Below are 27453 nucleotides of genomic sequence, written 5' to 3'. Positions count from 1 at the left end.
TTAATCAGTAATAAATAGGAACTTAAAAAACAATAAAACACCACCAAATAAAACAAGCGTAAAATTATTGAAATATACCGTGGTTGCATGACAAAAGGCAAAATATTTGCTTGACGCGGTCTAAAGGCAAGTGAGAAGAAATATCTTTGTGTGCACCATTTTCAGGTTTAGTCACAAAAATTGCTTTTGGAAATAACTCATTGAGGTTCAGGATTATATTCCACTCAACACTGATCTTTTTGCACAGTAATTGGATAGTAAGCCCAAACAAATTTACTGTTGATAGACAAATTATTGTGTAGAAAGTACACAAAAAATGTTTTGATTATAAAGAAATATTTTTAAAAAAGGCACCCTAGCAAAGTGTTGGGAATCCATGAATGCATTAGGGAGTTGTGTTCATACCTTGGCAAAAATTGAGCTGATGTCAGAGCCTTTAAACCTCCTCCTCTTTTCTCTTTATTTTTCTCCTGCCTTAAATATCCTCAGGATCTCCTCTTTAACTCCTCTGGATTTAGGGTCTTACTCCAGGTATTACTTGGACTTGCAAAGCTCATTCAACAGCTTTACATGTGTGAACAACTCGTCCAAACAGATTTTATTAAAAAATGCCAGAATTACCCACAAAATCTCTCAAGAAGCACGGCATCAAAACCAGTGCTGAAAAATCAATGTTTCTTTTACTGAGAAAAACTTCTTGATCAGAGTTGCTGCTGTATATTGCCACTCCTGTCGCACTATTTATGGCACATGCAACCAGGAATAAAATTGAAACTTTTTTTAATTATTAATTTATGTGATTTGCAAAAGAACAACTGAATATATTCTTACTTTAGTTGATGCATCAGGAATTTAAATGTTTATTCAAAACTTCACTTTGCTATTTTTTCACTTATTTCATTTATATTGCTTGTGTTAGGTCAATGTTCACAAGCTGTTAGAGGCTTTTTTGTTTCAGCTCAGCATCTTCGATGTGTCCGTTTGTTTTCTTGTTTTCCTTATGGAGGGGATTTAAAAATATTGTTGAGATTTATTGTTAGAACTGTCCAACTATTTCAGCTTTACAAAAAAAAAAGCATTAAAATCAGTATCAGTAAGGTGTACACTAATCTTAACTCAAGGTAGAGTATTCTATTACAGACTAGTAGTAATGGTGCAGGTATCGCTTACCTGTTTCAAGATGGTGTAATTGGAACCATCTACACTTAGTTTGCGAATCTCATGGTGGTCCGCCATAATGAGAAATGGCTCCTCAGCTGAAATGATGGAGATGGAGCATTAGAGGATGTACAGTTGTGAGCTTAAATTCTGCTGGTTGCGAGGGGAAAAAAAAAATCCAGCTGACCCGACAAAGCTTTGCATGTGTTAGGGCTTCGATCCATGGCTTCGTAACCATCCACACACAGGCATCTGTAGGACCCATAGGTGTTGATACAGCGCTGGCTACAGGGAAGGGTAGTGGAGCATTCATCAATATCCACACAAGTCTTCCCATCATCTTTCAGGTGGAAACCAGGCCAACATTTGCACTGTTCATAAAAAAGGAACACAAGGAAAAACACACAGAAGAAAATGACAGCTTTGATCGTTGGTGGCAAACTCACAGTACAAATGAATTTTACCCAGATGTATAATGTTTCTCCCAGTGCTTGGCCTTTCCTGGCCTTTTAGATGCCCATCAGGCTCATTATCATAATGTTGTTGTCTGTCATGTCCTTTATATATTTACACAGCTGATCTTTTTGTTACTCGTTGTTAAACTCCTCCTTGAATGGCTGCTATCCCTCATGCTACGTTATTGTTGAGCTGTGTATTTTCAAATGCCAATGTAAGGCATTTATAGATAGTTTTTCAAAAGATTCATTCTTGCCACTTGTTTAAACTCTGTAAGTCACTGGGGTTGTTAAACTGCAAGTTTTACTTGGTGCTTTACTTTAACAGAGAAAGCACCAAAGCCGGGCAGCCAGCATATGTGATGAAATCAAATCCACATAGTACATATATTTTGTTCCTCCGTCCCAAAATTCAATTGAACTTCAGCGACCAACTCCCTCGGACAAATAATCCAGAGTGCTTGTATCAACTGTCCTGCAAGACTGCAAATCCCTTTCTTATCCAAAGTTATAACCTTGAGGGCCTTTCTGCTGATCTTCCTGTGCAGGCCACAAATGGATGAGCTGAGGCACTGCACTGATGTGCTCTCTGTCCACATCTGCCCCTGTCCTCACAAGGAAGAGCAGTTTTCTGTGCTTTTTCTCATACACTAAACACCATCTTGTGGAGAAGTATAAGAGGAAAGTCCAAGGATAAAAGCTTAAAAATACCACATTCTGGCAACAGCGATGGCCACTGAAACACTCAAGTAGTTGTGGTCTTGACCTGGATTCAACTAAATGCCACCATTGCCAGAAACAGCATAAAGGCACAACACAGTGATGGAGCTCAGACAGTAGCTGGCTTATCCTTAAAAACACCTCTTCCAGCTTTCAAGGTTAAAAAGTAAGAGACTACATGTATATACCCTCCCACCCATCTTTATCTGTTTAATGATGTGCAAAGTAAGGCTTGATTTATTATCAGTCATTAATCATTCATGTCCACACTACAACTGATATGAGCTCAACATTTTACCTGCTGTTGAAATGGAAAAACTGCTGGCGGTTAGAGCTGCAGGTCAGCACAGTCTTTTAATTAAAATCACTCTGGTGATATACTTGGATATTGTAATGCATGTCAAACTGTCAAATGTAGGACATAGTATAGCTGTAACTTATCTCAATATCCAGTAGATATCTTACTATGTGCACTTCTACTGTAACTTTATTTTGCTTTAGCTGGACATATGGATTATGATTGGGAAACTGAGACTTACCTTGTAGCCTACAGTGAGATCCTGGCAATCCTGTGTGCATCCACTGACTCTGCGGTTCAAGCATTCGTTCACATTGCAGTTCCTCTCATCTGACCGGTCTCCACAATCATCCTTTCCATCACACAGATTCCCTTCAGATATGCAGCGCCCATTGGAGCACATGAAGAAAGAGCCATTGCACAAGCTTCCTGAAAAGAGCAAAAAATGACTGTCACTGGCACAACGCCCTGGGGCTCCTCAACAAAGCTCGGCAGTGTTTTTGACCTGACAATTTCTTCTTCTGTTTTTGACAGAGCTGGACACATTAATTCTTTTCAGGAAATCTCTCCTGGTTGCGACACCTTTATGTTTCCCACATATGAACCCACCACTTTCCCTGGCCATCAGTGCAGCTGGTGACACTTATGAAGAGATTCCAGCTGCGAGCCAAACAGTAGTCTTACCTGCAGCAAGACATTTAAGGTTCAGAGGCAGTTCGTCAGAGTGATCGGGACAGTCTGCGTAGCTGTCGCACTCCCACTGAGAGCTGAGAAGGCAGCGGCCGTCCCCACAGCGAAATTCCTCAGATCCACAGGAGCGATAGACTGAAGAAAGAAAAAAAAGAGAGCCACTTTCATCAAGTCAAACTTGGGCTTCTTTGTGACTTTAGCGTTATATAAGCCAGAACTTTGGCAGAATTAAGTATTAATTATGTAAAGCAGCTACACAGGCAAGATTTTCATGAAGGTTGTTGATATCATAATGAGTCACTGTTATAGTGTGATAGAATTATGCTGAACAACAATTCAAGCCATCTGGAGGTATGATGGTATTCACCAGTGCACTGGCCAATATTTCAAGTGTAAATACACATGTTTTTATCTGCCAGCCAACATAAATCAAAGCTGCAACAGAGATGTCTCTTTAACTGAAACAAAGCAAATACTAAATGCACAAATAAAACACAGGGGTCAAAATGTCAACAAATATCCAATCAAATGCATACAATCTCTTTGGATGGATCGAGAATAAAACTGTTTCAAACATTGGAGGATTTGATCTTCACAAGCTTTTAAAAAAAGGTTAATTTGATTAGTATTTATTCGTAGAAAATAATCTATGGAACTAATCCTGCATTAATTCTACATAGTTATATTGTATTTCATCATTTTGTATTGACAATTGGTCCTAAGGATGCTGTAACCATATCAAACAGTGCTCACCAAGTTCATTGTTCTCTTTTAACGCGCCTAAATTAAGTTGTAATAAGAAAATATGGTTCCAGAAAGTGTTTGTTACCAGCAATAAGTAAACAGCTTCGAAATGTGGCCATTCAGAGGCAGATTGTCGGGTTCATTGTTAATGTTACTATTTCACTTTCTCTTAAGATTATTCCCTAAAGCTGTCATGCATCCTTCAAACCGGAAATCGTTTCCCCACTGCTGTCTTACTAAACTTTGTTTTACAAACTTGCCAAGTGCAGCTTTCATTGGGAGCATCTGTTTGCACCACTGGTGAATATTAAGAGCAAAGGGGCAAGCTAAATGTACTTGCCACATTCCACCGACTCATCAGATCCATCTCCACAGTCGTTATCGTGGTCGCAGACGAATCGCTGGGGGATGCACGCTTTGTTGCGGCAGCGAAACGAGCTGTCATCACATGTGTTGTTGGGTGCTGATGCACGAAAAGAAAATGGATTCAAATGCTAATGAGTGGATAAACATTTCTTCCTTAATATGGTATGCAGAATGCCAAGAGCATTACATTTCACTTCATGCTAATACACTGGTCTGTGTTTAGTCATAGTTTTTCCACTGCTAAGTAGACTTGATACAAAGCAGAAACAGCACTGATTAGATTACACCACTTAGTGACGGCAGCATTTGTGCAAAAGCCTGCAATTGTCTAATTATCTGCTACTTTACACTATAAGCACGTTTTCTCTTGTTTTTGGCACAATTTGTTTTTGGTTATATCTCAGATGTGATCATGCATCATCTAAGAACAAATAACGTAAAAACAAGCAGTGATATGTTTTTTTTAGAAAATGTTTTTGAACTAGAAGCTTTAGAAGACTAGTTTACCACAGCCAGCTGCAGCGAGTTCATCACTCCCATCAGGGCAGTCCCTTTCCCCATCACAGAGCCAGCGTTTTGGAACACAGGCATACGACCCTGGGCAGCTGAAAAGCCCTGGAGCACAAGTTACTGTCCCTGGAAGGAAAACAGGACAACATCATCTACTTTCCAAGGCCTGGGAATACAGTGGGTTAAGTGCACAAAACAGAAAAGATGAGTTTTGGAGTTGAAGCAGATGTTTTCTTTTTTGTTGTTGTTTTTCCAAGATGCCACCTTCTGGTATCAATGAATACATGCCAGTAATTCCAATAAATCAAGGCATATAGTAGATAATAAATGTTTTGGTTATGGCTCGGAAATTATTTCACTTTATGACCCACAAACAAACTTTATTTTTCACTATGCAGCAGTTCTCGAGAGCTAACACAAATGTGCTTTTATGAATAATAATTGTTTAGCTGAATTCTGTACGTCAGCATTACTTGCCCTTATCTTAGGATTGCCTTTTAAGGCAAAACAGACCAGGAGAAAAATTGGCTGCGCTGAGAAACAAAGGTAAATACAGCAGTTCAGTTGGGCATGTAAAGCTAAAATGCACATATCGCTTTTGACAAAATTGCGCCTTTAGAAACCTTTGGACCGTTTCATTAATATTTCTTTGACACTCCATTACAGTCAAATTATACAACCAATGTTCACAGCAATTTCTGTCTTCATTGGGGCTGGTTTCATTTTGTTTTATTGTAAAATTCATTACACATACATCTCATTTGCCCATTGAAATAGCTATGCCTCTTGGGCCTCTGTGATGAAAAATCTATTTGCCTCGGTACTCTCGAATTATCAGAAATGCCTGCAGTCTCATTTGTTGCCTCATTAAGACAGCCTCATTTTCACTTCTGCTAGAGGAATGCATGAAGCTATAACACGTAATATAGTGGATGTGACCTTTTTTTTTTTTATCAACAGCAAATTCCTCATGACATCTGAAAGGGCACTAACCGCAGATCTGTACGCTCTCGTCAAGACCGTCCTCGCAGTCGTTCTCACCATCGCACAGCCATTGCTTTGCAATGCACTTGTTCTTCGAGCAGGCAAACTGGTTCCACAAGCATGACGAGTCTGCAAAGGGCAGTGGAAGAGGAATATCAAATCTATAAATCAAACAAAGCGAGGGGGGAAACAACAGCTGTACCAAAACCTGGAGAAGGGGCAGAGCAGTTTTGATCAAAACACAACAAGTGGCCTGGAACTTAACTGTCCCTTGGCTTATTATGGCAGCAGGAAAAACTGACTGCCACACAAGGCGAGGATGAGTATTATTCATCTTTTCTCTCATAGAATAAAATATTTCACAAGAAATCTAAAGGAATCTACTGCTTACTGGAAATGGAATAAAAATAATCTACACATACCCAGACACTTCAGTATGAAGATTAATTTTCTCTTTTTAAACAAACATCAGGGTTCTAATGACAAGAAACAGCTGAATGCTGACAAAGGCAACACTTCATTGTCTTGGTTGATTGCTGTGGGTAAGCTATTGTAAAAAATGAGAATATACAGTATTCATAAGCTGTTTCAAATTTGTGTCACTGAGCCACCTTCTCTCCATGGGGAGTTGCTCTGTGGTCTCATTTTCTCAGATGTCAGGCCGGGCTAAGTCTGCCAAAGCTTTGATAAGATGTAAAGAGGGGAGGGGAAGTGTGCTCCAGGTCAGAACACAGTACGGGGAATTATGGATCCAGCTAAGGGTGGGGGGTAGCAAGGGAGGAGGTCTCTCACACTGCGTTCCTTTCCTTCCCGTCAGACTTTGTACATCACACCAGCTTCATGTGTACTGATACTACTAGGAAGGAAGATAAGGATGTTATAACCATCAAATGGCTAAATCTGGAAACCATGATTATCCAGACTTTCTGAGTGTGATACCACATTTGCACTTCAAATATGAACAGCTGCTTCAAGTGTATAACAAAATAGCAGGTCTACTGCACATTAAATGTATCAAAGGAAGTCTTTCATGTCTCATTTTCAATAGTGTTTTGCACGGCTGAAGAATGCCTTATGCATTGTGAAGTGAAAAATGACAGTTTCCTCTAATCAGATGTGGAATTTGAAATTTCGGAAACATAATGACATTTTCCGCAAACCACATTGCTTTCGCAGTCAGATTATCGGTGACTGTGGCTTTTTATATGATAATTAACCCAGTGGAATGGGAATATTGTCTATTTGTCCTGGAAAAGCTATTCAGAACTTCTAAAAGATTTATTGCATAATTCACATCAGTTCTGGTGCAGGCACACTGGAAGCACAGAATGTTATCACTTCACACAGACCAAATTATATTTCTAGATAAAGGAATGGGAATCCTGTTCATGTGTTTTGTTTCTCTCTAACAACATGCATGAGCAAATGATAAAATAAATCAGATAACTCAAAAAAGCATTACACATGAAAATTGCATTGCACTGAACTGCTTTCTTCTTCTGTTTGTGGCTAAATGTGAACAAAGATGCTTGTTAATTATGCAGTAAGAGGAAACCATATTTGTATTATCAAACAAACACTCTCAATGGTAGCAAAGACGTATAAGTTCTGTAGTCACATTTTAGTTGCCCTATTCTTGATTACATCATCAGTCTTAAACTGCTGGGGCGTGACTGGTTAAAAGGCAAAAAAATAGCACACAAAAACAAGAACTCTTGCCAGGTTAGATGTTCAGCTGTTCTTACACACATTAGTCATATCAGCTCTTTTTGGGGCATGAACACAGACATCAGATCGTCAATTCCAATTTTCAAATCCAATTTGTGCCACATCAGTATACGTTCGAACATCGTATCAGTTATATATCATACATACATGGCTTTGGGAAATGAGTGAGGACACTAATATCAGAATCCATCCAGCTTTTTGCTTTTATGCATGTCCTGAGCGTTATTTTCATGAACTTGCAGCACTACTACAGCACTGTACTTTTCCTCGCATGGCCATGTTTCCGTTTTGTTCTTAGCCTATACCTAGCCTGTGCAAACTTCTCCTTAGCTGGCTAGCTTCTCATTTCATCTGTTCCTCACAGTACATGCAAATTGTTGTATGGTTTTGAGATGGGCTAAATAACCTACATACATATAAAGACTTACTTTTTGAGACTTTCATTGGTTCTCCACAGCTTTAGAAAGCAGAAATCCTCAACCACCATCACTGATGATTCAAGGCATGAATAAAGATCTTATGGACGTGTTCAAAGTTGAGTTTTATCTGAGGGGGGCATCTTCATTTGCTCATATGTAGCAGCAGATGCTGTGTCCATCTTTTTATACAATCATAGTTAAAGTACAGACTCTTGAAATGAACGTTAGACTCTCCTTTGAAACTGTGAACACTCTTTCAGTGTGCACACAAACTAGGTTGTTTCATTAGAATCAGAAGAGGCTATTTAATGAGTTCTTACATTTTAATCATGCGAAACAGTCAATGAGAAGAGCAAACCAATAGGTTGACAATTTGAATATAGGTTGCAAGCCCCCCCCACGCTGTGTGCTTGTAGACGAATTAATTAGATCTCATAACCAGGTACGTCTGTGACAGCGATGAAATTTAACAGCAACTCTGACCACCGACATTATAGCACCCACGTCACTTTGCTTTGATGCCAAACACACTGACATGTGAACGGGTATGTGTGCAAGCTGTTGGTTTTGAGGGTAAATTACTTTAATCAATACCATGACTTAATTATGGCCCTGCTGTTTAATTGGAGAGATCTCAACTTTATCATTGCGAGTTCTGCATGCATTAGCATACATTAAAGCATAAGTAAGAATGCTCTGCCTCCGGTGAAGGAAGTAGAGGAGTGGCATTGTAATGTGTAATCCTCTCATATGTCACCACTTTGCAGCTGAACCCATATTTCCATACTCAGTACAACCTCTCCGCTGACTGATGGCTCATTAATTACTTGTTGCAGTGGAAGTGCGGTATATTATAATTCAAAGGGAAGAAGTGGAAAAATGTCTGTCCTCAACGGACTCACTCTGATTTCAGGGTCAGAATTAGATTTACAAACATGCAGCAACATTGCGTTGAGGAATCTCAAACACACAATGAGGGGAAGCAAAGCAAATTCAAAATTATTTACTTGACTGAAAGATCAACAATCATCTTGTCCTTGTGCCTCCTTCTAAATTCCCCTAAGTCACGACATGCACAAATGTGTACATGAGGCCCGGCTGGCTGCCAGAGCACTGAACAAGCGAGCTTTGATCACAATGCATAGAGAGGGTGAGTGTCTGTGATTGGTAGGAACATCATTCCATTACTTTTTCCTCACATTGCAAACAACTGTACAGAGTTTTAAAATATTGTTCATTAATATTGTCATAATTAAACTATGCATCTGAATAGTTAAATTTGTGGAAGACATTGTTGTCTGATTCTCCTCTTAATAGCCTGATATACATTTTCAATAAGAGACTAATCTGGACTGCAAGCAGACCAGTCAAACACATTGTCCTGCTCAAATAGCCACCTACCTCCTGGAATAGAATGTCACCTTAGTGGTTGTCTATGCGTCTTCATTATTCTAATAAATGCCACTGCATCAATGGTAATTCCACACTTATGCAAGCTATCCATGCCATGGATGCTGATGCACCCCCACACCATCTCAGACACTGGCTTTTTCTTTTAACTGGATGCTTTTTCTCATCATTGTCTTACTATTTTGGTTTTTCCCACGCAGGTAAAAGATGGAGAGACGAGCTTGTCTTCGGCACATTGGAAATGAGGCCTCCTCCTTGTGTAATACACTTCCAGGTTACATTGCTGGATACAGCATTGGCCTGTATTGAGTGAAAATGGTTCTCCAAGGTACTCTTGAGCACGTGTGGCTATATTGATCATGATGGCATGGTAAGGCCACACGCATCCAGCAGTAAACAGTGAAAAACCAAGTTCTTTGTGATCTCTCATTGAAAAAGAATTACACCCCTTACCTGTGACTAATTAACCAACACATTGTAGAAACCAGAAGGCTGTCTGGGTCTGTTAATTTCAGTAAAGTCAAATGTAGCATTAAGGTACCACTTTGGAACTTAAAGATTAAATAAGGTCTTCCGTGAGAGGTAAAATATGTTCCCCTACCACACTGGAATTCATCTGCTCCATCTTCACAGTCTTTTTGGCCATCGCACAGCCAAACACTAGAAATGCAGTTCCCGCTTGGACAAGCAAAGTGGCCTTCCTCGCACTTCTGCCCATGAGAAACTGGAACATACAACAAAACCAAGTCAGTCTTGTAGGCATTCTTGATGAATGAAGTCATTATGTTCTCCTAAGCTCTGTGTGAATCTCTTGTTCCACTGCCATAATCATCAGCCATCTTAAGTCTTTTCTAATTGAAGCTGGATTTCTTGATGTGCCCCTGAAAGCACGGACAAAGTGTGCGTCTTTGTCGCTGCTCACCCTGGCAATTGGTTTCGTCAGCATAGTCTCCGCAATCATTTGCACCATCACAGATCCATGACGGGTGGATGCACAGGGAGGTGGAGTTGCAGCTGATGAAATCTTTTTCTTTCACTCCCAGCTTGTAAAAGTGAGAGCATTCTGTGTGGTCTGAATACAAAACACAATAAATGCATTATCACAATGACAAAGGTAGGGGAGATGAACACAAAAGGTGTAGCCGAGATTCATTCTGATCCAAGTTATGAACAAGTGACTGGATATATCTGATCTGCTAGAGATCAGGCTGTGTGTATGTTTTCAGTTTGACTGCAACGCAAAGCAAAGACTGAAGGACTTACTGCAGTTTTTTTCATCTGTGGCATCGGCACAGTCAATGACCTGGTTGCACCAAGCTGAGCTAGGTACGCAGTTCCCATCCTTGCAAGATAATTCTGATGAGCCACATGTGACATCTGTTGGAGACAATTAGCATTTCAAAAGGATGTTCCAAAGCACAGAGAGTGCAGGTATGGCTCACAATGATTCATAGCCTCTTTCTAGGAGGACTGAAAATTAGCTTCTGATTGCACGCAGTCTGAAAGATTCTTTTTTTTAAATTCAGTGTTTATACGTGTGCAATAAAAGCTGCATGCCCCTTTAGTGCTGTGCAGCAGCAAATCGTAATTTATGTAATATTACAGAATTTTCTTATCAGTGTGTAACTTACTAATAATTAAGTGTTGTAATGGTAATAGAAAATATCTTTGTTGGTTTCCCATTGAAAAAAAAGAAAAGTGGCAGATAATGGCACACCATACTGAGATAAACGCCTTCCTGAAAACTTCGACTGCTGAGCTGGAAAGTCCTCATTAATTATTAACCTACTGCTGTCTCCTTGTGGGTCCAGTCAGCTTGGTCTGAATCTATGTGCATCAACAATTTCCCACTATCACCAATTACACCATGGAAATATCCAGAACTGGAAAATCACATCATAAATACCATCAGCCATTAAATCCCTCTAGCAATATTGAAATAACACCATATATTGTATAGACCCGCAGAAGGAGTTTCCAGAGGTATTGGTCGGGCGTCTCTTTTAATTTGCACACTACTTATGATCTTGGGGCTCATTAGACAGTGAAGGCTTAGCGCAGCATGTGGCCTCGCGCGCTGCATTAACATGAGCATTAGTGTGACTGGATTCTGCCCTGAGAGGCAGAGGGGATAGAAAAGGAGATCAAACGGCTGCAACTCACTGCTACAGAAGGCTTCATCAGAGTTATCCCCACAGTCATCGATCCCGTCACAGAAGCGACTACTGGCAACGCACCGTTGGTTGTAGCAGGGTCTAAATCCTCTCCGACAGTTCCTGTTGTCTGAACAGATTGAACTGTGTGAGTGAATCACAAATGACTAAAATACCTTCCAAATACGAGGCAATTAAATAGTAATTAATTTCACAACAACTCTAAAGCAACATATTCACAATGCTTGACATTTCCCTCCATATATATATAGATCATTTCATTTTGCCTTACCACAGTACTGCATCTTCTCATCTGATTTATCTTTGCAGTGAGCTGTTCCATCACAGGTCATCTGGTAGTTTATGCACTCTCCATTCCCGCACTCAAATTCAGTGTAAATGTTGCATGAGGAGTTCTCCGCTGCAGATGGGGATAGGGAGGTTGATGGCTGTCAAAACAAACTCTATACACACTAGTTAAATGAGAGGCTTCATTTCAACATACATGGCCGAGTACATATATTCCATCGACTCAGCTTTGGCTCAGAAGTTGTGAATTTCATACTGGCATTCAATAACTTAAACTTAAATCTGGTTGTGGTATATGTGGAATTTTCAGATATGACTGTTTGATCTACAGTTGTACACTGATCTAGAAGTAAATGCCAACATACAGTCTTTAAGCATACATTGATAACCCATTAATAATTATCTCTCAGTTATCCCCTCTGCTTTGCTACATACACTTTCACAAGTTGGAAAGTTACTAAACTTCTCCCTGCTTTAATAATGAGGTGAATCTGGTTGTTAAAGAGTCTGCCATCCTCTGCCTTGACACCAAAGCTACAGTACCATCCAGCTATGAGTCGGTTGCCATGTTGAGACTAGCCAAACGTTCCCTATTTGATCAGCTCCTCTAACCATATGGTCTATTAGCACTCTGCATTTCAAATTCAACCACTGATGTCAAATTAGAAACCAGAACACACCGTACGTGTGGCAACCATCCTTCTTCTTTCAACGTTTTTCTTTCTTCTGTCGGCGTAAACTTAAAGTAACACAACAGCTTTGTTTATCCGTATCTATTTACTGACTTTGACTCGTGGGATAAAATTTAACTGCTTTGTGAAAGACAACGATCCAACGGCTGGTCATACTTGTTTGTGTGTGGTTACTTACAGAGTAATCAAATCGAAGATATCACAGGCTTATGTAAACATCACAGAAAAAAAAAAGTTAGACAGAAACCAGCTTACACTTCATGAAGAAATGTAGCCAAAGAAACCCTTTGAAAGGGACATGTGAAAAAAAAAAAAAAAAGTGCTTCAGAGCATATATTCGGGTGTCTGATGTCACATCAAGACCCGAAAAAAACACAATGATATCATTCAGTTAGTAGTTCATTTATACAATAGATTTGGACATCAAACTCAAAGTTATTTCTTTTTGCTTTGCTGTAAACAACAAATTCTCACCAAAGGTTAAGAAATAAAAATGGCTAATTATGCTCCACCAGTACTTTACTTTATGTTTTATATCCCGACAAGGGAATCCAAGCTCAAATTGTCGTTCTTTAAAGATAGAAATTTGGATTTTCAATCAGTCTTAAATGCACCATTACTCCACCAGTGCTAAAGTGAATTAAAACTTTATCTAAAAGTAGCAACAACTCTTTCTTTTACTTTACCGTAAACAAACACAGAGCATTGGGCAGATGTTTAAACCCAGGGTTTATGGATCTGATATGCGATGGAGGAATTACAACATGATTTTTGACTCAAGTATTCATCAGCAGATGGACCTGTGCATGCATCAACCTTCCCACACGCGGTGCAGTGTTTCAATAAACGCTTCTAAGGTCAACGCATGACTTGCAACAAAACTACAGGTAAAAAAGAGGAACCAATACCAGCTGGCCATTGTCGCAATGCAGACGAGGCAAATGCAAGTTGGTACTAGGTAGTGTATGCTCTGTCACACAAAAACAACTTTTGAACTACTTTCTCTATTTTAAACAATCCATGTTGTAGACCTTTCATTAAGGGCTCAATAAATTGTGTCAAACAGGGTATATTGTGTATTCCCCTTTAAAATATCTTCTCTGTAAAGGATATAATTGAGAATCGATATGTTGTTCTCAGAATGTTTAAAAGGTTAGCTGTACATCGCCACAATATGAACAGGTCTGAAGCTTCTCTTGACTTACACACACATCTGTTGTCATCCAACAGCACACGTTCTCCACGGCAAGAGCAATTGACCCTCCCATGCAGGGTCAGGAGGCAGAGGTCACCACAGCCTCCATTCATGTGTCGGCATGGGGACAGCTCACCTTCAGTGACAAAAAGCACGAGTTAAGCATTCAGAAGTGGGGAATTAAACAATCTGCAGGACAACAGACTCTTTTTATTCAGTCTGGGTTTTTCAATATATTCCTGAAGTTATCTTCAGAAGAAATTTTGTGACTTATTATTCAGCTTGACACACTTAGCCTCAGCCTTTTTTGATCCATTAGCACCTCATATGTCTGAGTGATATTCAAAATGAATTCCAAACCCTATATCATAAGCAGTAAAAATGTCTAAGGAGGGTAATTTGCATCCGCTGAATATCGGTAAGAATATTTCTCCCTAAATCACGGCTAAATCTAGCAATAAGCTGTTGCTTTTCGAATCTCGATATCTGGCAGTAAATCAAATATGTCCTGCCAATAGGTGATGCAGCCTGCCTAACCCTGAGAGAGAAAAAAATAGCAAAAGAGACCTTGAAACATGATATTGAGCACAAAGAATTAAGTGAGAGTTTTGAGAGCCATTCATAAGAACCCACTAGCATATCCTTTCTGCAGCTAAGGTAACCTAATTGTATGATTATTTATAGTCAGGGTATTCATGACAAGGGAAATTAAATTAGAAGGTAACAAGGTAAAAAAACAAAAAGGAAAAACTAATATTCATAGCCACCATTTCTGATTATGGCATATTATTGTAGACTTGCAGCTGTGCCCATTCAGGTCATAGGATGCAATCATTTCTCAAAACAAGTTGAACAAGGAAACAAATTGCTCTTGGCATGTGAGTCTGACCAGTGGGATGTGATTAAGCCCAAATCCCTTTGTCCTACTTGGAAATTAATCTTTATACCACACTTAAGAGTCACTATTTATAACACAAGCTACTTTTTTATTATTAATTACCCCAGAGGCTTAAGTTTTTAGCCATTCTAAATGAGAGAACTTTAATTTATCACCCACAGTGAAATACGTCAAATCGGGATGTATCTTTGAAAAAAAATGTATGTTACCATCAGTTAGTGACCAGCAGTTACATCTGTCCAAGCGAGATGACATATTTTTGATTGACTTAAATTGTATTCATCTATTTTTACAAAAATACAATTCTATTAAGTTGCACTGAATGTTTTCAGTGTTTTAAACCTTGAGCTACTGTTAAAAGTGTCTTTAAATCTCTCATTAACAAATGTTCTTACAATCTAATCCTGATAGCAGCCGAATTTGTTTAAGCTTTATCGTATCCTCAAAATGGTATTCGAATGAAAATCAAGTCAGTTGGGTTTAAACTGTTTGAAGATTTAAAAAAACAAAGAGGAAAGGATGCAAACTGTGACACAAAGTTTTACATATCTGGAAATGAAAAACAAATCATTTAGTCCTGTCTGATCTACAAATTAAGTAAATACAGTGTCAGATGAACAGCAAAACATGACATAATGACATTCAACAAAACTAAGCTGGAATGCAGAATCAGTGTGTTAAAAAAAAAAATTATAATAATGATAATAAGTGATAATTCATGTGTTTTCAATGATCTGAGGCTATATTTACCTAATTTTAAGAGCTGGTGAGGACCAGATGATTGTTTATTTTATCCTGATGTGTAAAACCTCAGATTTGAAAGAGGGCTTACTTTCAGTTTCACATGACTGCAGATACAAGTTTGCATTGATCATAGTTCATCATAGTCCAACTCACAGTTGTTGGTATCCTTGGCCACAGCAATAATCCCCATGGGCTGATGGGGTATATCTGCTCGAAGCACCTTGGTTTCACCACCTGTGTACTTGTTTGTTCGCAGCACAGCTCTGCGGGCCCAGTCCGACCAGTAGATGAAATCTGCATAAATGGCAAGTCCATAGAAGTTTCCAGGTCCTGATTTAATTATGACCTAAAAAGTGTAGAGCAGAGTGCTCCAGTTAGGTCACAAATAAATGACACACATAATACAGATGCAACGTAAAGAGCTGCATACAATTTATTATTCTAATGTTCCCATTCACAAGCCCCTTGCTGACATCTTTTCAAGATCAAGCTTGAGAGTGTACAGACACAATTCTGATTACAACTGCAGGGATAAATGTAGAAAATAATGTCTCCACTCATTAATCAGCAAATCGCCCCTGCCGCCAATTTGACTGCTTAACCCAGATGTTGGGGGAGTAAATGACAGTGCCATTGGCAGTGAGGCAAGAATCCATCAGATGCCTCCTTTTGGGAATCTCCAGGGTTGTGTGGAGGATCAGGGAACCAACAGCTCTGTATTCTCAGCCATTAGTGGGACAGGCTTGTAAGCGACATCACATTAGCCCTGTGCCATACCGGGATTAATAGGACAGGTGTTGATTAAAGGAGCCCAGCATGTGGAAGCAACAACTGGCCATCATGCAAGTGAGAGACAGAAAAAGGAAGAGAGGTGAACGCCAGATGGGGTAGGGAAGAACATATTGGTAGTTAAATTAGATTTGGGAGAAATTCTGTTCACAGCCAGGAACACATTAGCTCCATGTTGAACTCGTGTTTTCTGTAAATGGGAAAACATTTTATATAGTGTCACCACCCTCTCTCATCAACGATTTTTGACTATGACATTTTAATGAAGAAATGCCTAACTAATTACTTTAAAGAGCCTCATTTTATGCGACAACAAAGACATCCCTAAAGGAATTTCTATAGACACTGAATCCAAATGTCACCAACCATTTCCAGACATTTCTCAACTTGTGCTCCCTTTACTCAATTTTTCCAGCTAAAGCTGCTGACATCCACCCTCATCATTTACTACACTGCTGTTGGTGAAGCATTGCCATTATTAATGACAGGGGTCTCTGCTCCCAAAACGGCACAGAGGCGAGAGCCATGCAACAGCTCTTCTCCCTAAGCACTCTGTCAGCATATAATGGTGCTGCTGCAGTGAGGAAGAGTAGCCGGAACCTAAAAGATACTACCCCCACAGAAGTTTACATTAATTTGACTTATTATAAAACTGCTACTTTGCCATGCCTTTTATCATTCTTCTTCTAGGGCCTAAGCCTGTTCTTATTTGGAATTAAAATCCTGCAGCCACTGGCAATTTTTGGTAATTTAAACACGACTCTGTCAAGAGAAATTAAACAATGTTCTTGAAAGTGTCCATGGGCCTTAATCTTACATCTTTACAGAGAGCTCCAATGGATGCATTGGTCTTAAGACTTTTGATACTAAAGTTTGCTTATGGGCTGAAGTTGACAGTCAGCTATCTGTTTAATTTACACATTTTAATTGGAGTGGAGATTCTGCGCTCAAAGCAGTCTCACTGCTAAGCCTTCATTAGCAGGACTTGACCTCAGCAAGGGCAGGTGGGGTCTCAAAGGTGAGGACATTTTGAGCCTGCTGACCCTGTTCATCAAACATAGGGGTAACTAATTGAGACGGGCCAATGTGCTGAGATGCACAGGTCATGTCAAGTAAAGAGTAGAACCCATAGCAAAGCTGTCTTATACTGTAATCTTCTAGATTCCCCAGACACAGCTGCTTGGGATGTCATACATTATGCATAAAACTTTTATGGACAAAATGTGAACTTCCCCCACTGAGTTTTATTTACTTTAGCAAGAATGTACTTTTGTGGTAAAGGAAACCATCTGTGCCCTCAGAGAGGAAATGACAAAACTTCAAGAGGTTTTTCAAATCCCATCTGCTGTGCAGAGGATCTTATTCCAAGAACTCAACTGGGAAAGAAAAAAAAAAGTATTCTATCCAGGAATAAGCACCTTAAGCAAACTGCAGTTTTGCATTTCATGGACAGTAGCATCTGGCACACCTATGGTGCTCTTGGAGATATTGAAGGATCAGAAAGAGTAGAATGAACATAGGCTTGTCAGAGGCTGTGGCAATTATATTAATTTCTAACCAACCTGGGCACATGAAACAGGGAAAGATTTAGTTTTTGAACAAAATTAGCTTAATCGCTCAAATGGCCAATATTGAAGAGTCAATCTTCAAGAAAAAAAAAGTGAACGTTTGTTTCGTTCGTTGAGAATTTTAAAATATTCTTTAAGAAATATTGAAAACGAAATAATTTACAAACTTTGAAACACTTTTGTTGGCGGTACACAAAATGTGAACCGCATGCGATACCGTTTGTAGATTTTACTTTTCACTGATGATTTTGCACAATTCTGCTTATGATATCATTGCTTGATATTGATCTATAGGCAGTTGAATAACTGTGAAGAGCCACAATATTGAATCAGCAATTACTTTTAACCCTACTGATCAAAGGGTATTGTTAATTGTCCGGATTAATGTTCGTATCAAACTCTTGTTTATGTGAATGTTATTCACACTGTGGGATACTATGAGTCAAAAACACACCAATATGGTATGATTGAGAAAACTGATATGACTAATATCCAACCCCAAACCCTAACTAGGGGAATTTCAGAGGATGTTACACAAAATTCTTGAATTTTGATCAGTTAAGCCCAGCAGCGACACTAATGCCTTTTTTACACAGGGGGTCATTATCATCATACTCACATATCTGCTGGAGCCATCGTAGTCACATCGCTCAATCTTGCCAAGGCTTCCATCTGAAAAATACAGCTTCTCTGCTTTGTGGTCAATCGTCAGTCCATTGGGCGTCAAGATGTCAGAACTGACAACAATCCTCATGTTCTTGCCAGCTAAGGTGGATCTCATGATGCTGGGCCTCTGCTCATTCCAGTTGGTCCAAAACATCAGGCTGAATAGGAAAAAAAGGACAAATATTTACTAACAAGCACAGTGCTTTATTTCCTTTCACATCATATAAACAGCAAGTAGGCTTAGTGTGTAGCTCTAACCTGACACCCCTTATCCCCTAAAAGAAAAGGAGCTACCTCATCTCAGTAATTCTACGGATTCACAACATCTCAGCACAACAAGTACAGAACAAATATGTGTCAGATGCAACTAAATCAGATAACATGATAATGGCTTTTTATCGGAGCAGCAATACTCAGGGAATTCAGGCAAAAGAGATGCCAGTCAATAGGAACATTGTTCACCAGTGAATTAAATTTCTGGTAATTTATGCAGTTATTTATGTAGATTATCTACATCATCCAGTAGCAGACAGGACCTTAGTGGCTTCTTTTATTTGCCCTGGAGGAGCTCATCACTGATGAAACTCTAGCTCTGTTTCAATTAAATTAAACTGATAAGCATCACAGGTTGCGAGATAAAACTAGTCTATGTTCATTCTTCTGTGAGAGAATATGAGAAACAGATAATAGAAGCAGAATAAACAAATGAAAGATTTATATCTTTATTTGTTTGGAATTGCAGCGCAGATGGACCACATTTTAAATCCACACAAAGTATTCTAAAAAAAAAAAAGGCTTATCCTAACTCTAGGCTCACATATCATAACGTAATGAAGTCATGGAAGTTCACTTTAACACGATAATAAAGATTTAGGTCAGAAGTCACAACCAGGGGCTACTAATTAATCAACTGAGTTTGAATTCTAATTATCAGACTGCGATTCTGGAGTGGGATGGATATGGTGCCAAGCTGCCAACCAAGGACAGTGTCAGGTCAAGAAATTAATTTAGCTACTAGTGCAGGAGAAGCATGATACCTACTCTTTCCAGACTGCTAAGAGTAACATTTTTATATTCATGAAAATCTCAACTGACTTAACAGAAATACTGATGTGTTACTTGTTTTAACATCACAAGACACATTTTCCCAAAGCCCCACCCCTCCCTTTTTTTCTTAACAGGTTAACAAATGTAACTGTTAAACTGGGAACATGGGAAGCTATGGGTGCTGCTTACAGCTACTGAAAAATACTTACACCTGAAGTGTAAAAATGCTCTATAAAACAGTGATTATTCTATCACATGATCCATAACCTTTTCAAGGATTTGGTTTACAGTTCCCTTGAAAAACAACTTTCCATCAAAAAGCAAAACTGATTCACAATAACATGGGAGTGAATTAATATACACTCTTGGTGGAGGGGAGGCTAAAAGGAGGGCCAGCACAGACTTAATGTCTCAATTGTTTTCTTACACTGTCTGCATTTTTGTGAGCAGCAGACAATATAAGGATCTGAAAGAGTTTCCTTCGGAATATGTTGGCAGCATATCAACAAAACAGTCTTTGAATAGATTACAGACAGGCATGAGGATCTTAAAATTTGTCTTTCCACTAATAGATGGCCAGAGGACGAATTTTGAAACAGCAGTAATGTGATGTATTAATGCTTCAGCGACAACCTGATGTTTTCAGTCTATTTTATTTTTTAATGTTTTTGTAGAAAATCTGAAAGCAGAAAATTACAGTTGTTATCCACTAAATGCTTTTGCAACAAAAACGAGCTTCTCTGTGTTTTTTGTGACTATCATTAATAAACAGAAATTTGGTATTGTGAATTGTTACACATTGAAACCCCTTGAGCCATGAACTGGAATGAGCTTTATTTCATAATGATGAGTCACAGTGTCAAAGGTCCAGGTCCATGAAGGTGCAGGCATTATGGCATTAAGTCACCCGTACAATAATTTAGAGAAAACGAAGAAGATGCATTTTGATACAGAGCAACGGCACAAGGAGAACAAATATGCATGACTTACTTCTGACACTCATCGAGGGTCAGCGCATGTGGGTGGTCTTCCTCCGAGAGAGTGACAACAGCTTGCCTTTGAAAGGCACCCGTTCGTTTCTGGTCAACAGTTTGTCTGGTGATAGTAGATGTAGTGGAGGTGGTCCAGTACAAGGTGTCCCAAGCCCGGTGGTAAGCCAGTCCTTCCACTGAACCCACATCTAAGAGAAGAGACACAATAAATCACCCTAGTAAACTTCCTTATTGACAACCATGATAAGAGCTGATTGAATTCTTTATTTTCTAAAGAAGGGTAATTAACTACTTCCTTTGTTATCTTGTTTAGCATAGGATGCAATGGATCATCCTTTACCAAAGTAAAGGAGATATTGCCGTAAAACAACAATATTAAAAGTAATGCTGAAGTAATGTAATGAGTCATAATATTTGTTTATCAGGTAGATTCATATCAGGATATAAGGGTGAGTGAGAGCAACTGTCGTCAACGTGACAACCAAAACATAATAATAATTATTTTCCATTTGAATATCTCTTTAAATTGAAAATCTTGGCATTACGCTTTGACTATGCTCAGTGGTACAAGAAAGGGACTTCTGTATTCTGCTCATTTTTAGCAGAACACTGTAGTTTCTCATACAAAACTGGGATGCTCAGTTGGCTGCAATCTGCAACTTGGCCACTGTATGTCACTACAACCTCCGTAAATGTATTTTTTTCCACCAGCTGCTTCAAAGTGAGTTCCAGGAATATACACATATTTAGAATAATGAAATGTGTTAAGTAACCTGCAAGTAAATTGCCATATGGGGAAAAATGAAATATTTGCACCTGGGATGCATGGCATTTGAGCAATTTCTGATGCAACTGATGCAGTTGAGCAATTTCCTCTGGGATCATTAAACCAATTCTCTTTGATTAATACCATGTTGAGTACTTGCATTTGAATTTTTATTGAAGATTTTCAAGTATCTGCTGCTGTCACTGTCATCTGGGTCTACTAAACTCAAATCTGCCCATTGTGGATGTAGCTGAAATACATTGTTTTTGGATGCAACATATGGCGGGCCCCAATTGTGTTAAAACTGCGTCGGTTTTTCATTGATGACTGACAGGGAAATTACTTCATGCCTCACTACACTGGACAGACAGCTATTTGTTGATGCAGCAGTCACACGGGAACAGAGTGTGTTTTCATGGCAAACCAATTTCCTAAACACTGAATAAGATAAGGCCTTTGGAGCCTCCCATGATATTGCATGGATGTGATTGACAGAGAGGAAACCTCCAGAGAGAGACGATGATCACTGACAGATAATTTGTCCATAGTCATGTTTGATTAGTCACTGTGGTTTACCTTTTTTCATAATTACCTATTTAAAATGAGATTTATCATTTCTGTAATGCACAGGGATGAGTCTGGAGCAGAAAGGCCTGACTAACAGTAATGCTGAGATGCCATGTCATTTTGAAATATGATGGGGCATTTCTGGATGCTTATGACCAAGGCATTGTTTCTTCATTATGTTCTGGCAGAGAAAAATGAAGATGACCTCGGATCATGAGAAAATGTTGAAATCATGCAGGAAAAAAAAAGAAAATTTCAAAGGAAATAAACTCTCATTACAAACTTATTCTGTAAGCAATAGAACCCCTGGAAAGCTGAAGAGTCCACAAAAGCTAATGAAGGAAAATACAATTTCTCAGGAAAGAAGTAAACAAAGTTTAGTTTCTTCCCCGATGCAGCTCTCATATTAAATATCATAAAAAGTCGCACTAAAGCAGACCCCTGGCTAATATCCGTCAAGAAGCAATTGGTTTAGCTCGAGCTTTGGAATGATTGCCTGCACAAACCATGTTTTTATGAGTATTTGTTCATGTGTGACCCATGAATGTGCAAACATATCTGCTTATTGTATGATAAAACCAGGGACGCTCTTTTAGCAGAGAAACACATTTTGTAAGGCCAAAAAAATTTGGTTGAAACTCCAACATTGGTACTGTCAGGAAATAAAAAGTAAACAATTAAAATGTAAATTCAACAGTGTCTTGGTATTCACATAACATCTGTGGCCGACATTGGGCACGTCAGATCCTTCCTGATCCCCCTTTTTGCACACATGCTCATCCATCAATGCAGTGTCCAATTTGTCTGAAAAGTGAACATGTGGCCGATGTTAGATAATTTGGCTGTAACCCTGTATCTAAAAACTAATAAACCATACTCTAGAATACTTAAGTCTCTGCCTGAGTCAGTCGACAACTAATTAATAGTTTGCAATAAAAGCCGTCTGGCAGCTTGGAGTTTCTCGCAAATTGTTGGCCAGGCAAGGGAGTAATTAATGGGGGACACAGGGTTTAATTAGGGAAATATGGATGATTAACATCTTCACCTTTTCTCAATGACGGGATTCAGGGAGAAACTTTAAGTAGAAAAAATAACACAGACTTGATTTTCTACACAGTTCAGGGTTAGATGCTGCCTGAAGTGTTTGATCCCATCAAAACAAGTAAAGACCAGATACTGTAGATGTGCTGCCTTGAATTAACCCCAAATACTGTTATAAGGATCGAGAGAGGTCATGATATGCTGCCATATTTAACGCAAGGTAGTTGCATGCAAACAATGTGGTGGCATTCTTAAAGGAATATGAAATCAACATGCATTGCGGACACTTAAATTGCACACATATGAAATCCTTGGACCACTTTCATTTTGCATTTCACAAGTATTAAGGCGTGAAGGACACTTACACTCATGACAGATGGTTCTTGATAACGCCTGTTCATTTCTAGAAGATAAATAAATAAGCAGAAAGCTCCCACAGCAGGAGTGTGGAGGATGGGTTGGGGGATGGGCGAGAGTGGATCAGTAACACTCTGCCAGTCTCGCAGCATGAGGAGGGAGTGGGAAGGTGCTGAGCTCTGCTCCCTGTGGAAACTTCACAGAATGACAGAGGATGCTAGCTGTGCAGAGCAGACACTTTTGCTGTTCATCCGACTCCAGTCATGCTTATGAAGACAGAACTGACTGAGCTTTGGAGAGTAATACAAAGGGATTGGTCCTTGTTCAATTTGTGGTAGTTGTAAGCAGTAAGATTAAAAATATGGGTAATGTGCAATAAGGACTTCAAATTAAATGGCCTTTGAAATGAGTAAAAGGACGGGAAAATGGAGGGGAAGAGGAAGTATCACTCTTGACATAAACCAAGACAGATGAAATTAATGCTTAAGAGCAACAAAGTTGGGCTTTTAATAAAACTGAAGTCAAACTTGCACCCTGTCTTACACAATTCCCGTGGGAGGAGCAGTATGCCAGCAAAGGGAACTTAAGTCTTGGATCGGTGTCTGTCAGATATGGTCAGCTACATTGCCCACAGTTCATTAGTAAAATGTTGGCAGTCTCAAAGTTCACCATGAGGGCAAGTGACTTTCACACAGTTAGATAAAGATGACTTGAAAAACAGGTGTTAAGATACAGTGTAGAGTTGTCTGGCCAAAGTAATAAAGAAACCTGAACGTTAAAGCACCAATTAAATCGGTGGTTCTCAACAAAAGGTCTAAAGATCACAGGAGGTGTGCGGAATCTCCACTTCACAGATCTAATCTTATCTTATCCTTATCCGTATTAGATTTGTACATGAGCAAATCGAATTTTTGTCAAATCTGATCTCAACACAGTTACTGGATCACAAGGCATCAAGCGCTGATGTAACACACCGACACGTTGGTTGTGTTTTGTGGGACTGCAGGAAATTAAATTAATCTTGAAAGCGATTAAGGCAGCATACCTCGTGGACACATTCACTCTTATTCATTCAATTATGCGGTGCAAAGATAGTCTTCATTTCCACACTAAAATACAGAGTTGGAAAAAATGTCATAACGGGAACCTTGATCATTTCCACTGCAGATGACACAGTCCGGTGCATCTTTCCACGTAGATTTACTCACCACAGGAACATGCTTCTGGATTCAGTGAAGTCTTGTTTTACTGATACAGACAGTACTTTTACTTTTCAGAAGAACTATGATTGTTGAACCTCTACTTTTCCATTCTTTCAGGAAAAAAGCTTGACGACCAGTCATCGAGACAGGCGTATAAACTAAAAATGAAGCATGATATCTTTTAATGGCAGACCAATTAAATGGATGGCTGAAAACACACTTGAAACACAAGTATAAACATTATAGAACTAATTCTACTAGCTCTCCACCAAACAACATGGATATATCACACTGTAGAAAATCTAAAGCTCTAGAATTTTGATTAAGAAGTGTATATGTGTCCAAAGAGCACATTTGCAGGAGGAGATCCACAATGGGTTGTATGACAACAACGTAAAATGGAAAAGCATTTAATGTAATGCAACATGAAATGTACTTACTTTCTGCGATAATAGATCGTCCTGTCCAGTCATCATTAATAATCTGGATATTTCCAAAATGGATATCACTGAAAAAGATGCGGTTGGTCCCAGCTGTGCTCTGACTATAGTCAAAGGCCAGCGCTATGACATTCTTGAAAAATGCAGGATTTTCAAAAGGCTGAACGGGTGAGTTTAAGTCATTTTCATCTGAAAGGTGGATGCTTTTCAGTATAGTCCTTTCCGAGTAGAGCAGATAACCTTCATAGCGCTCACAGGCAAAACCATCGTCTGCCAAGCGGCCGTGAGCACAGGAGCAGGTCCGGCGGCCACTGCCCAGGTGGAAGCACAGCTGCTGGCAGCCTCCATTGCTCCTGGCACAGGGGTTGGTGCCTTTGAATCACAACACATGTTCAGTTACCTATTTGCCTAAATTCCTGCTTTGTGCTTTTATTTGCCCTGACAATAGATGACAGGCAAAAAACCAAACATGCCCCATCAATGACACATATTTGAATTCAAATGCAAGGGCACAACAACAACAATAACGTTCACAACGGGAATGGATCGCACTGTAAAGTTGAAACTTACCTTTTTCTCTGCCTCTATTAAAGACTGTCACATCCTTTAAATTTACCCCAAGGCCACTCCTCATGGTTACAGCCTCACTGGTATCGGTCTTCAAACCCCGTCGGATTGAACCGTTGGAGTGGGCCCTGGATCCCCCCAGAGGAGAAAGGAACATGTGACAGATGCAAGTTCATAGAGAAGGGCTACTAAGTTTGGACTGACCCTGACATACTCCAAAGAATGATCCTTCCACACCCATTTCCAAAAAAGTTTGGACAATGTAAAATGTAAATAAGAAAAGAATGCAATGATTTGCAAAAAAATCATACAAACCAATATTTATTCACAATACCCCCATACTATCAAAGATACAGGCTTTTGAACTGAGTGCTGATAACATGATGGATGTTCTCTCTCCTCTTTAGTCCAAAAGATGTAACATCCATGCCTTTTGAATTATTTAAAGAACAGAGCTGTTTTCCATTTCATCCTAGTTCTTCTTGAAGTAGCGGTGGCCCACAGAAGACAGAAGGGTTTCTAAATCATGTCAACATATGGCTTCTTCTTTGCATGATAGAGATTCACCCTACATTTGTAGTTGGCACTGAACTGTGCTCACAGAAAACAATTTCTGGTAGTATTCCTGAGCCCAAGCAGCAAATTCCATGACGGAATCATATCTGTTTTTAATCCAGTGCAGCCCGAGGGCCTAAGAACTGACATACATCCATTACTGACTTGTAGCCCTGTTTATTGCGCACAGAGATTCCAGATTCTCTGAATCTTCTGATGAAATGATTTACTATAGGTGATGAAATATTGAAAGACTTCATGATTTTACATTGAGCAATTTGTAAAGTTATTTTTTACAGATTGCTGAGCCTCTGCCGTTAAAGGATGGGTAGGGGATCTTTTTCTGTAACATTTTTTTACATATTGCTTGAAATACTCTTCACACCCCCATTGCAACCAATTAATTAAAAGTTTTGACACAAATATGAAAAGTTTTAGTGGCCTCTAGAACGTACAATCTAGGAAAAACTGATGCCGTCTATCAAACTGCAATCTGCTCCTCCCTCCCCCTCCTTCTCCCTGTGCACGCCCTGCTCCGTGAACGTCCAGAAGCTTGGCAGGAAGCTAAACTAGAGCCAGCTTGGCTAGCACCTAGCATTATTAAACGTATAGTTAGCATAAACTAAATACTAAATACTAAATACGGCAACGATCGATGCTTGCTGTCAGAACAGCGCTCGTGCACCTTCGTGCTCGTGCGCGTTCATGTACTCTAGAGGCGTGCCTTCGGGGGAAAAGTGAAGAAAAGGGTTGGGACTTTTTACCTGTGTATTTTCAAAATGCAGCTTCGCTGGACTCAAAATCCAGGATCTCCTACCCTACCTTTAAACCTCCCGTATCTTTTGATACCCAATCATGTTACAGTACTTGCTACCTTAGTTGCAACATGTTCATCGACTGCTTCTTTTCAATAACTACTTACTTTTCCAACTTCTGTTGCCCTTGTCCTAACTTTTTTGAGACATCTTGCTACAATCAAACTTAAGATGAGCTGCAATTTTTCATGAAACAAGCAAATGTCTAAGGCTTCAGCATTTGATATGATTGGAAAATATTGGTTTATGAGATTGGCAGATAATAGAATTCTGTCAAATTTACATTTCATTCAGCATCACAAATTTCTTTGGAATCGGGGTTTGTATTTAACAATGCTAAAGCAAAATCCATGACTGTAATCATCAGTTGTTAGATAACTTGTGACAGCTTGAGTACAGCTGTATTTAATCACTATTTTCAACCAATAGTTTAAGACAAGTTATGTTTAAAATTGCATCAAGAAATCAATTTGATAAAAACAGAAGTAAATAAGGTTCTATAATTGGCTTTAGAAAAGAGTTTTGTCAATATTTACAAAAATAGATGGTGACTCTCGCTAGGAAGAATAGCTTCTCTTAATATTTTCACATGGAACCTTTGTTGGGAA

General features: G+C 39.2%; 1 protein-coding gene across 4 annotated transcripts in view; it reads right to left on the bottom strand.

Annotated features, from left to right (window-relative positions):
* Positions 1-27453, bottom strand: part of lrp1bb (low density lipoprotein receptor-related protein 1Bb) — a 280141-nt gene that overhangs the window by 50525 nt on the left and 202163 nt on the right. For all 4 annotated transcript variants that reach the window (XM_075480193.1, XM_075480195.1, XM_075480196.1 and 1 more), the window contains exons 40-57: positions 25479-25603; positions 24909-25280; positions 20534-20723; positions 18450-18654; positions 15627-15819; positions 13842-13967; positions 11928-12056; positions 11646-11765; positions 10746-10859; positions 10405-10554; positions 10084-10206; positions 5935-6054; positions 4939-5067; positions 4406-4528; positions 3316-3456; positions 2873-3060; positions 1346-1529; positions 1171-1256 (exon numbers count right to left, since the gene is read on the bottom strand). In XM_075480193.1, coding sequence (XP_075336308.1) covers positions 1171-1256; positions 1346-1529; positions 2873-3060; positions 3316-3456; positions 4406-4528; positions 4939-5067; positions 5935-6054; positions 10084-10206; positions 10405-10554; positions 10746-10859; positions 11646-11765; positions 11928-12056; positions 13842-13967; positions 15627-15819; positions 18450-18654; positions 20534-20723; positions 24909-25280; positions 25479-25603 — 2818 coding nt within the window. The remainder of the gene's footprint in view (positions 1-1170; positions 1257-1345; positions 1530-2872; positions 3061-3315; positions 3457-4405; positions 4529-4938; positions 5068-5934; positions 6055-10083; positions 10207-10404; positions 10555-10745; positions 10860-11645; positions 11766-11927; positions 12057-13841; positions 13968-15626; positions 15820-18449; positions 18655-20533; positions 20724-24908; positions 25281-25478; positions 25604-27453) is intronic.

The sequence above is a fragment of the Odontesthes bonariensis genome, chromosome 12 (assembly GCF_027942865.1).
Source record: "Odontesthes bonariensis isolate fOdoBon6 chromosome 12, fOdoBon6.hap1, whole genome shotgun sequence".
In the NCBI taxonomy this organism is placed as follows: domain Eukaryota; kingdom Metazoa; phylum Chordata; class Actinopteri; order Atheriniformes; family Atherinopsidae; genus Odontesthes; species Odontesthes bonariensis.
The sequence above is the reverse complement of the archived record's forward strand: the minus strand, read 5'-3'. Positions and strand labels throughout refer to the sequence as shown.